The 12,632-nt window shown below is 48.0% G+C and overlaps 1 protein-coding gene across 1 annotated transcript in view; it reads left to right on the forward strand.

Moving 5' to 3' along the window:
* Nucleotides 1–12,632, forward strand: part of LOC142249454 (vitellogenin-1-like) — a 141,626-nt gene that overhangs the window by 13,392 nt on the left and 115,602 nt on the right. The window contains exon 4 of the mRNA XM_075321114.1: nt 513–764. Coding sequence (XP_075177229.1) covers nt 513–764 — 252 coding nt within the window. The remainder of the gene's footprint in view (nt 1–512; nt 765–12,632) is intronic.

Here is a 12,632-nt window from a genome sequence, read left to right on the forward strand (position 1 = left end):
GTGTGGCGCTGTTTCAAGAAAAAAAAAACCACTTTTTTTCTCCTTTATCCCTCTGATCGACTTGTGCACAACATTAGTAAGAACTGAAAGCACGTAAGACCAATACCGCGGCAATGTTCTGTTCTGCCAGGAGCCTCGCTGGATACAAATGTGTAAAGTATTAAGGCTGAATGACTTCATGTTACCTGGCAGCCAGTTTTAATAGTAAAAATCCCAGCGCGCGGCTGTTCTCTGCTTATGCACCATACGTATGCTGGTTATTGAGCAGAGCCGGCTCTGCTGGTGCCCGGGGCCGGGCTGGATATATGGCGCTGTCTGTCCACATTTACTAGCTGGAAAATACTTCCAGATTTCTAGAAAATAATTCCTACATTGGGAATTCATTCTAACCAATGACGGCTTTTAACCAATTTTTTGCAGAACATTGCGTCTCCTCAATAGTTACAAAAAGACTAAAAATGTTTTATTTACAAATGTTTGTTTTTAATTTAACATTTTATTTCTTTTTCTAGATTCGTAAAATTGAAATTCAGGAATATAACGGTGTCTGGCCGACAGATAAGTTTACGAGTTCCAGTAAACTGACAAGATTGTTGGAAAAACAGCTGGCTGAACCAATCAGGTTTGAGTACAACCGCGGTCAGGTTGGTGATCTGCACATACCGAACGGATTATCGGAGACAACCGTCAATATTCTGAGGGGCATCGTGAACATTCTGCAGCTCTCCATCCGGAAATCCCAGAACGCCTACATATTGCAAGAGGTGAGCTCAAAAGTGCACTGACTAGTGATGAGCGGGCACTACCATGCTCGGGTGCTCAGTACTCATAACTAGTGATGAGTGAGCACCACCATGCTCGGGTGCTCAGTACTGGTAACTAGTGATGAGTGGGCACCACCATGCTTGGGTGCTCGGTACTCATAACTAGTGATGACCAGGCACTACCATGCTCGGGTGCTCAGTACTCGTAACTAGTGATGAGCGGGCACTACCATGCTCAGGTGCTCAGTACTCATAACTAGTGATGACCAGGCACTACCATGCTCGGGTGCTCAGTACTCGTAACTAGTGATGATCGAGCACTACCATGCTCGGGTGCTCAGTACTCGTAACTAGTGATGAGCAGGCACTACCATGCTCGGGTGCTCAGTACTCGTAACTAGTGATGAGCGGGCACTACCATGCTCAGGTGCTCAGTACTCGTAACTAGTGATGACCAGGCACTACCATGCTCGGGTGCTCAGTACTCGTAACTAGTGATGAGCGGGCACTACCATGCTCGGGTGCTCAGTACTCGTAACTAGTGATGAGCGGGCACTACCATGCTCAGGTGCTCAGTACTCGTAACTAGTGATGAGCGGGCACTACCATGCTCGGGTGCTCAGTACTCATAACTAGTGATGACCAGGCACTACCATGCTCGGGTGCTCAGTACTCGTAACTAGTGATGAGCGGGCACTACCATGCTCAGGTGCTCAGTACTCGTAACTAGTGATGACCAGGCACTACCATGCTCGGGTGCTCAGTACTCGTAACTAGTGATGAGCGGGCACTACCATGCTCAGGTGCTCAGTACTCGTAACTAGTGATGAGCGAGCACTACCATGCACGGGTGCTCAGTACTCATAACTAGTGATGACCAGGCACTACCATGCTCAGGTGCTCAGTACTCGTAACTAGTGTTGAGCGGGCACTACCATGCTTGGGTGCTCAGTACTCGTAACTAGTGATGAGCGGGCACTACCATGCTCGGGTGCTGTGTACTAGTGATGAGCGGGCACTACCATGCTCGGGTGCTCTGTACTGGTAACTAGTGATGAGCGGGCACTACCATGCTCGGGTGCTCAGTACTGGTAACTAGTGATGAGCGGGCACTACCATGCTCGGGTGCTCAGTACTCGTAACTAGTGATGAGCGGGCACTACCATGCTCAGGTGCTCAGTACTCGTAACTAGTGATGAGCGGGCACTACCATGCTCGGGTGCTCAGTATTCGTAACTAGTGATGAGTGGGCACCACCATGCTCGGGTGCTCTGTACTCGTAACTAGTGATGAGCGGACACTACCATGCTCCAGTGCTCTGTACTGGTAAAAAGTGATGAGCGGGCACTACCATGCTCAGGTGCTCTGTACTCGTAACTAGTGATGAGCGGGCACTACCATGCTCCAGTGCTCTGTACTGGTAACTAGTGATGAGCGGGCACTACCATGCTCGGGTGCTCAGTATTCGTAACTAGTGATGAGCAGGCACTACCATGCTCGGGTGCTGTGTACTAGTGATGAGCGGGCACAACCATGCTCGGGTGCTCAGTATTCGTAACTAGTGATGAGCGAGCACTACCATGCTCGGGTGCTCAGTACTGGTAACTAGTGATGAGCGGGCACTACCATGCTCGGGTGCTCACTATTCGTAACTAGTGATGAGCGGGCATTACCATGCTCGGGTGCTGTGTACTAGTGATGAGCGGGCACTACCATGCTCGGGTGCTCAGTATTCGTAACTAGTGATGAGCGAGCACTACCATGCTCGGTACTCGTAACTAGTGATGAGCGAGCACTACCATGCTCGGGTGCTCAGTACTGGTAACTAGTGATGAGCGGGCACTACCATGCTCGGGTGCTCAGTATTCGTAACTAGTGATGAGCGGGCACTACCATGCTCGGGTGCTGTGTACTAGTGATGAGCGGGCACTACCATGCTCAGGTGCTCAGTATTCGTAACTAGTGATGAGCGGGCACTACCATGCTCGGGTGCTGTGTACTAGTGATGAGCGGGCACTACCATGCTCGGGTGCTCGGTACTCGAAATGAGCAGTCGGACTCTCAGATGGGTGCAACTAGAGCAGCAAGTATAATGGAAGATCTTTTGGAAAAATGCTTGCATTCCCCATTGACTTCCATTATACTCAGGTACTCGAGTCGCACCCATCCGAGCATCTAATTGCTCGTCAGCAATGCAGAGCACTCGTGCATGGTAGTGCTCGCTCATCACTAACACTGACACATTTTGCATTTTTATATATTTTTTAAGTTTTTATTTTTTTGAAGGGGGGAGGATGACATCTAATAGGTGGAGTAAAGGGAAAATATAATTCATTATATTTAAAAGGTTAATTAGATCTTTAAAGAGACAGTATCACCAGAAAATGAAGTATTGTCCAAATTTTAATATTATGATCTGTATTGATAAAAGTAAAATGAGTAATATTGTATTTTTTACAATGGCCACAAGGGCTATTTTATACTCATAAGTCCTGTCATTTCAAGGAAAGTTTTCAGCAGGCTCCTTATCATCAGAGGCAGGATTACAATGACAGGTGGGAGCTCTATATAGCTGATAACACAGGATCGCAATAGGTGATGTCACAGCTCACCTCCTCCCCATGCTGTACACTGACTGATAACACCTCTATACACCTGATAACACAGGATCCATCCATTTCACAATAGGTGATATCACAGCTCACCTCCTCCCCTCCTTTATGATGACTGATAACACCTCTATATACCACAGATAACACAGGATCCAACATTCATAATAGGTGATGTCACAGCTCACCTCCTCCCCCTTCTGTACACTGACTGATAACAGCTCTATACACCTGATAATACAGGATCCACCATTCACAATACGTGATATCTCAGCTCACCTCCTCCTGTACAATCACTGATAACACCTCTAAATATTATTATTTTATTATTATTATTTATTTATAGAGCACCATTGATTCCATGGTGCTGTACATGAGAAGGGGGTTACATACAGAATACATATACAAGTTACAATAGACAGACTAGTACAGAGGGAAGAGGGCCCTGCCCTTGCGGGCTTACATTCTATAGGATTTTGGGGATGAGACAGTACGTGTAGTGTAGGTGGGGCGGCAGCTCCGCACGGTGGTGGGGCGGCAGCTCCGCACGGGGACTGATATATCACAGATAACACAGGATCCACCATTCACAATAGGTGATATCACAGCTCACCTCCTCCCCCTGCTGTACGCCGACTGAAAACACCTTTATACACCTAATAGCACAGGATCCATCATTCACAATAGGTGATGTCACAGCTCACCTCCTCTTTTCCTGTATAATGACTGATAACACCTCTATATACAGTAGATAACACAGGATCCACCATTCACAATAAGTGATGCCACAGCTCACCTCCGCCCCCTCCTGTATAATGACTGATAACACCTCTATATACAGTAAATAACACAGGATCCACCATTTAAAATAGGTGATGTCACAGCTCACCTCCTCCCCTACTGTATAATGACTTATAACACCTCTATAAACAGTAGATAACACAGGATCCATGATTCACAATAGGTGATGTCACAGCTCACCTCCTCCTCCTCCTGTACAATGACTGATAACACCTGTAGAAAAAAAAATCATGAATTATTACAAAATCCTGACCTTTCCTTCAACTTGAAGCTCCTGGACTCCATACCAGTGTTCCCAGCCGCTCCTTATTCATCTTGCAGGTTGCTGCTTATGTGTCGGCGGGGCTGATAGAGGGGATTACGGTATATAAAGGAGATAGCAGGCTGGTCGGCGTTATTGGTTCTTACATTTCTGATCTTACCGATCCCCCGTTTCTCCCTCTGTCTTTCTGCTCCAGCAATGAGATGTAAACGCTGCAGCCAATCAATACTTATATTTGGTGTCATTGTCATTTATGGTCGTTGTCATACATTCCATGGACTGCTGGTTGTTTTCTGTAGCGGATGTGTAATGCTTCATTTCCCCTGTGGAGGCGCTGCAGAGAAATTGAGCACAGATTGCAGCTAATCAGTGGAGGTCTCAGCTGCAGAACGTGATGGGATTCGCTTATTTTTCAGGGATCGTTGTAACAAACAGTCATAAAGGGGTTTTATATAATATATATAACATTTATTCATTTATATAGCGCTGTTAATTCCACAGCGCTTTACATACATTGGCAACACTGTCCCCATTGGGGCTCACAATCTAAATTCCCTATCTGTATGTCTTTGGAATGTGGGAGGAAACCGGAGAATCCGGAGGAAACCCACGCAAACACGGGGAGAACATACAAACTCCTTGCAGATGGTGTCCTTGGTGGGAATTGAACCCAGGACCCCAGCGCTGCAAGACTGCAGTGCTAACCACTGAGTCACCACAAGACTGCAGTGCTAACCACTGAGTCACCACAAGACTGCAGTGCTAACCACTGAGTCAACACAAGACTGCAGTGCTAACCACTGAGTCACCACAAGACTGCAGTGCTAACCACTGAGTCACCACAAGACTGCAGTGCTAACCACTGAGTCAACACAAGACTGCAGTGCTAACCACTGAGTCAACACAAGACTGCAGTGCTAACCACTGAGTCACCACAAGACTGCAGTGCTAACCACTGAGTCAACACAAGACTGCAGTGCTAACCACTGAGTCAACACAAGACTGCAGTGCTAACCACTGAGTCACCACAAGACTGCAGTGCTAACCACTGAGTCAGCACAAGACTGCAGTGCTAACCACTGAGTCAACACAAGACAGCAGTGCTAACCACTGAGTCACCACAAGACTGCAGTGCTAACCACTGAGCCACTGGTTTTGACTATGAACAATCCTAAATGGGATGATCCCTTTAAATTTTCATAAATCACCCGGGAATATTGTGGCCATCTTTGGAACTTGACTCATTTGTGGAGCAGCGAGGCTGATGGAGCCCCTTGGGAAGCAGTTGTGGTGCGCCATATGGGGTGATTACGAGAAGCGGGGGAACACATGCTGGTTAATGAGGGTGGCAATACGCCGCTGTGAATATATGAACCTTCGCCGCAAGAAAACATTGACACATAAGCGAGACAGCTCTTCATAAAGAAGGATTTGTGACTGCTCCGAGACAGATGTTATCAGCAGAATGTGAATGATCGCCGAAGAAAAAAAAAGGCTTCGTCTTGAGAGACTGAAATATGGAAATGAGAATGGGTCGTGTAAATCGGGGTCTGATCTTCACATCAGCATAAGACGTGAGATGGATGACTCCATGGCGAGTGCAGAGGTCCATCCTTGAGTTTCCGGGCAAGGAGCTTTCATCCGCTACACAAGAAAGTCGTACTTGTAAGAACGGGGTCATCATAGGGCAGAGGAACCTGGAGAGATGATGAATGGAACGCGAGGACTTTGTGAGGAGCAGAACGGCGAGGTTCACGCATTGTGCGCGGTGCAATATGTATACGATAAGACGCACATGAAGGGACTATTGTTATTCCAAGGAGACGTGATTGCCAGCGCAGGTCCTGATCATGTTTCCTTTCATGACTACACAGAGAGCACGGTAATAAAGTACGAGGCAGAAGACTCTGCTCCTTTCACCGGAACATCTCTAAGAGTAAAGACAATCCCTGAGACATGGTGACAGACGACATGTCCCCGGCATCAAGGGGCATCAACAAGGAGGCGCAACGTGCCAAGAAACCAGGAGCTAAACCCAGATATCACCAGAGGAAGTCAGCAAACCCATATGTGACAGAGTAAAGGGGGCTTTACACGCTGCGACACCGCTAACGATATATCGTCGGGGTCACGTCGTTAGTGACGCACATCCGGCACCGGTAGCGACATCGAGCGTGTAACACAAATGAGTGATCAACGAGCGCAAAAATGGGAAAAATCGTTGCTCGTTGACACGTCGCTCCTTTCCTTAACATCGTTGCTGCCACAGGTACGATGTTGTTCATTGTTCCTGTGACACCGCAGGAGCGAGGAACCTCTCCTTACCTGCCTCCACCGGCAATGAGGAAGGAAGGAGGTGGGCGGGATGTTACGTCCCGCTCATCTCCACCCCTCCTCTGCTATTGGACGGCTGCCGTGTGAGGTCGCTGTGACTCCGCACGAACCGCCCCCTTAGAAAGGAAGCAGTTCCCCGGCCAGAGCGATGTCACAGGGCAGGTAAGTGCGTGTGACGGGTCTAAGCAATGTTGTGCGCCACGACAGCGATTTGCCCCTGTCGCACAACCGACAGGGGCGAGTACGCTCGCTAGCGATATTGGTACCGATATCGCAGCGTGTAAAGTACCCTAAAGTCTGCTTACAACATCACTAAATTACCCAGAACCAGATTATTTTGGGCAAAATGGAAAAAAAAGCGTTAAAAGTTGTCCAAAAAAGAGTTATAAAGAAAACTCATCCTAGTCTCCCGGCCGCTCACCTGTTCTAGGGTTATAGTTCTTCCCCCGGTCTTCCGCTCACTGTCTCCCTCCGGTTGTGGTCTTCTCTGTCATCTTCATTCTTTAGCGCCCCTTTCCCTGACACAACATTGCATAAGGCGTCAAAGAGTGAAGAAGACTGAAGATGGAGGCGAAAGGAGGAAGTGAGCCAGTGGATGACTGGGTGGGGAGGTATGGCACCAGTATAAGTGAGGGGCCAGGTGTCACGCTAGGTACGAGGAAGTACCAAGCGAACTGCGAAAAAGAAGGGAAACCCTGTGTCTAGGGAAGGGGGTGATGGTGACCCATGACCAAATCTACCGCGGGTCCCTATGGTCCCTCACCACCCTAGATAGGATCCACACCTATGTGCTGAGCCGGTTACATGACCCTAGGTATCCCTAATGCTGGGCCCTAAATAGGGAACTGGTGAGATGAGCTCTTCATCAACCCCACTAAACACTAAAGGAAGACACAAGGAGGAAATACATGAACTACTTATCTACAGATGACTCAGTTAGAAGTTCAGCAAAGTTTCAGCAACGATATCACAGATGAGTACAAGCCACCTGCTTGCAACCAGAGCTGAATGAACTGAAAATATCACCAGCACCAGTCCAGGGAACATGGGAGTATTTAAGCACATGGAGAATACTGATAGTCAGCAGCTGGATGGAAGGAGAGCTCTGCTGGATCCAAAAGGGCGGCATGGTGGCTCAGTGGTTAGCACTCTACTATATATTGGGTGACATGGTGGCTCAGTGGTTAGTACAGCAGTCTTGCAGCGCTGGGGTCCTGGGTTCAAATCCCACCAAGGACACCATCTGCAAGGAGTCTGAATGTTCTCCCCGTGTTTGCGTGGGTTTCCTCCGGGTTCTCCGATTTCCTCCCACACTCCAAAGACATACAGATAGGGACTCTAGATTGTGAGCCCCAATGGGGTCAGTGTTGCCAATGTATGTAAAGCGCTGTGGAATTAATAGCGCTATATAAATGAATACAATTATTATTATTATTACCAATGAATACTGACAGCAGAAACCATAGAAAGTCAAGGAGCATTTTGCGCAGCCAAACGCTGCGACCTTCCATTGCCAGAAACCACATGACTGTCTGTCACCTGTTACACCAGGTCGGTGTAATGTTTTTATTTTTGAGCCCCTCCGTTTATTACGCTCTGGAGTTTAAGGAGACCCCAGAAAATAAGTAATAGCTGTTACCAACAATTTACCACCCAAATGTGAGCAAATTTTGCAAATCAAATTTTGTTGCAACTTATCTAAATCAAATATAGTCTATTAAGGCTCGATAACATGGCGGCACACACGGGCGGATATGTACCGACACCTCTGTGGGAAATCATGGAGGAAGGGGAGAATGGGGATTAGTTATGGGAATAAAATATCGCCTTTATTAGGTATAAATAATAATAATAAAATATAATAAATATAACTAATAGAGGCTACAGTTTATTCACATAGCTATTCCCCTCCCCCTCCATTCGCGCTTTCTTGCTTATCTAGTGGTATACATTAATGGGAATAACCATCCAATGGAGACAGAAGCTCACGTGTATATAAAATCTTTGTGGGAACGCCATTTGGTCAACATACCACACGTGAACGTCCATAGTCAATGTTGACATATGGTGGAAAGTCATTTATGGGGTTAGAAGACTTATTTCCACCCAAATATGATAAAGAATCTAATTCCTCTTGTTACATTTTGGATACATACTACCTAAACTGACATCACAACCACTGCCCAGCCACATAAAGCCACGTATAGCGTAAACATCTCCTGTTAGAGTATCACAAAGTCATGTAGGTTTTTACAAAGTTGGGCTTGTTGGTGATTGTAACGTCCTTGTTGGTGATTGTAACATCCTTGTTGGTGATTGTAACGTGGTGGATTCACTGGGCCGTGCACCGGACTCCCCCAGTGAGGCAACCCGGAGCTAACCTTTATACAGGGACTATCCGGTCACCCCGCCAGAGGGCCTTGATGCACGGTAGCCAGAACACTGGGGGTACGAGTCCTTCAGGGGTCTGCAGGGAATGTCTCTGAGTCCAAAGGCACCGTAGGCAGGACGGATGACTGGAACCGGGTTCAGGTACCAGGTAGGAACAGCAGACGGGGTCCGGGTCCAGTGAGACGTGCAGGCGGATGTACCAGGTAGAGTCGGGGATCGGTGACGGGTATAGGCTGACGGAAGATGGCGGGATCCTCAGCAGACGGTCACCGGGACACCTCCTGGAGAACCAGTCGTCAGGACCAGCGGACGGACTCTGCGGACGAGACAGTGTTAATGGTCAGACAAAGCACAAGGGGACCTGAGCACCTAGCTATGGGAACACGTTGAACAGGCACCGCCCACCAGAAAAGGGAAGTCTTACATACCCTGTACCTGTATCTTGTCATATTCTGTTCCCGGGACGCTGGCCCTTTAAGACAAGGTGATTGAGCGCGCGCGCACCCTAATGCGCATGCGCGAGGCCCGGGTGCTGGAGGCCAGTACAGGATACTGTGAAGGAGATGCAGGAGAGCCAGACATGGTGTCCTGGATCGCAGGTGGACGGGAGGCACGGAGGACGCAGAGGAGGGGGAGTGAGAGGAGCAACTGCCGGCAGGAGGACCGGGGACCAGAGCGGTGAGTGGCAGGCGGCGCCGGGGACTGGGGAGCGTGACAGTGATCTCATTACAGCCCATCATACGCCTCAATGCACCCACATTCTCTAAACTCCCACTTTTTGTTTGTTCCTAAATAGGGATGATCGAATACCCCAAATATTCGGCAACGCCCATATTCGCCAAATAGGTCGCCTCTATTTGACTATTTGCAAATATTTGATGCGCAATGTAAGTCTATGGGAAACCCGAATAGTTGCCGAATAGCAACTATTCGGCCTTCCCATAGACTTACATTGCGCATCGAATATTCGCATAGCGGCGACCTATTCGTTGGATATTCGCGAAGCCGAATATTGCCGAATATTTGTGATATTCAATCATCCATATTCTTAAACTCTACTTACAAACACTTTGGCAAAAAATTCTCACAATGTTAACGGCCACGTCAGTGCACGGCACAAAAACAATGACCGATGTCCCCGATATCTCCTGATCTTGCAAGATGCTCCCTGGGAATCTTGTAGCCACTGGATCGGCGACACCATTGGTAACATTGTTGCCTATCCATTGGATTCATGCTGATACATGTTTTGTTTTTAGGCCTCTTTTGTCTGCCTTGGGCTCAATACTTTTGGCCGATTATGTCTACAGAGTTGACCGATAGAAATGAGTAATGATTAACCAAGCAACATATCATTACGCGGAGAGGTGATGTTCTGTATGAAGCTCTCCTCTTCATAATTACATCTACAGACGGCTTTGTGTTCGGGTCACAGTGCAGATCTCAATAACATTCTGTTCCCTCACTAATAAAAGATGGAAAAAACGCATTGAAAGTTCACAAGGACGCCTGGATGAGATGTGCCGAGGACGGCTGAATGGAGCGTCGTGTGTTCTGGTGCCTTAAAAGTGTCGGAATAGAGTTGGGATATTGTAAATGAAGTATAATACATGAACAAAAGAACTCAAAAAGCTACAAAGACGCCTTTACGGGAGAAAGGGATTGTAACACAAATACAGGGGGGGATAGAGCGGAAACCTTGATGCGGTGTGATGAATGGAAGACGGAAGGACACTCATTTATGGCACCAAGTTATATCTGTATCATGGACAACTGAGGTCTGGGAAGAAAGAAACTTGGCTGTTGCCCGCAACGCAGCGCACTGTGATATGCAGGCAGCTAAAGGGGTAAATATTGAGCATAAGGGGGCAGGAGGGAATGGGGGCAGGGGTTCACGGCACATATCCATCCACACAAGGGCCTATGGGCGAAGGAGTCAGTCGCGAAACTTGTCGGAGTTGATCTGAACAGCTTTTCTGGCGCCACCACTCTCTGATCAGTTGGGGTCTTCTGTTCTTCATTACTCATCTCCCCAAAAAATGTTCCTCCAACCATAAAGGGAGGGCTCCTACCCATCATCTAATCCTCAAGGTGCTTGCAGTTCGTTACTGCTAGGATTCAACCTCATGACTTATTGCATGGGAGGCAGAAACCGGAACAGTGAGCCACAGGCTTTTCCTTTGCACTTGAGAGATTTTTCTCTGCCGGAGACCTGATTACTGGTCACTTCTTTACAGCCATAATGTGTTGTGATATGTACAAATACTCTTCTATAGGCCAGAACCTTGCAGGTAGAAAAAAACAAAGCTGAATTAAAGATTAAAATAAAGTGCAAAGAATCAATTGTGGTAAATATATTTTTGGAATAAACTTTTTTTAAATAAACCTCACAAATTGAAAGCAACAACTTCACGCTCTACGATGCCAAAGGCCATGTTCTCCACCCTCCTGGGCTCACGCTCTATGATGTCAGATTACATGTTCTCCACCCTCCTGGCCTCACGCTCCATGATGTCAGATTACGTGTTCTCCACCCTCTTGGCTTCACCCTCTATGATGCCAAAGGTCATGTTCTCCACCCTCTTGGCCTTATGCTCTATGATGTCAGAGGCCAGGTTCTCCACCCTCCTGGTCTCATGCTCTATGATGTCAGAGGCAGTGTTTCCCAATCCTCCTGGATCACACTCTATGATGTCAGAGGAAGTGTTTTCCACCCTCCTGGCCCCACAGTCTATGATGCCAAAGGCCAAGTTCCCCACCGTCTTGGTCTGACACTCTATGATGTCAGAGGCTATGTTCTCCACCCTCCTGGCCTCATGGTCTATAATGTCAGAGGCCGTGATCCCCATCCTCCAGGATCACGCTCTATGATGTCAAAGGATGTGTTCTCCACCCTCCTAGCCTCATGCTCTATGATGCCGGAGGCCATGTTTTCCACCTTCCTGGTTTCACGTGTTAAAATGCCAGAGGCCGTGTTCCCCACCCTCCTGGCCTCACGCTGTACGATACCAGAGGACATGTTCTCCACACTCCAGGCCTCATGCTCTACAATGCCGGAGGCCATGTTCTCCTCCCTCCTGGCCTCACGCTCTATGATATTGGAGGCCATGTTCTCCACCCTCCTGGGCTCACACTCTATGATGCTGGAGGCCATGTTCTCTACATTCCTGGCCGCACGCTCTATAATATCAGAGACCGTGTTCTCCACGGTCCTGGTGTCATGCTCTACAATGCCGGAGGCCGTGTTCTCCACTCTCCTGGGCTCATGATCGGTGATGTCGGAGGCCATATTCTCCACTGTCCTGGCCTCACGCTCTACGGTACCAGAAGCTGTGTTCTGCACCCTCCTGGCCTCATGATCTACAATGTTGGAGACCATGTTCTCCATCCTCCTAGCCATGCTGAGGTGCTCGGTACTCGTAACTAGTGATGAGTGAGCACTACCATGCTTGGTACTCGTAACTAGTGATG

This window comes from Anomaloglossus baeobatrachus, chromosome 8 (genome assembly GCF_048569485.1).
Source record: "Anomaloglossus baeobatrachus isolate aAnoBae1 chromosome 8, aAnoBae1.hap1, whole genome shotgun sequence".
Taxonomy (NCBI): Eukaryota; Metazoa; Chordata; class Amphibia; order Anura; family Aromobatidae; genus Anomaloglossus; species Anomaloglossus baeobatrachus.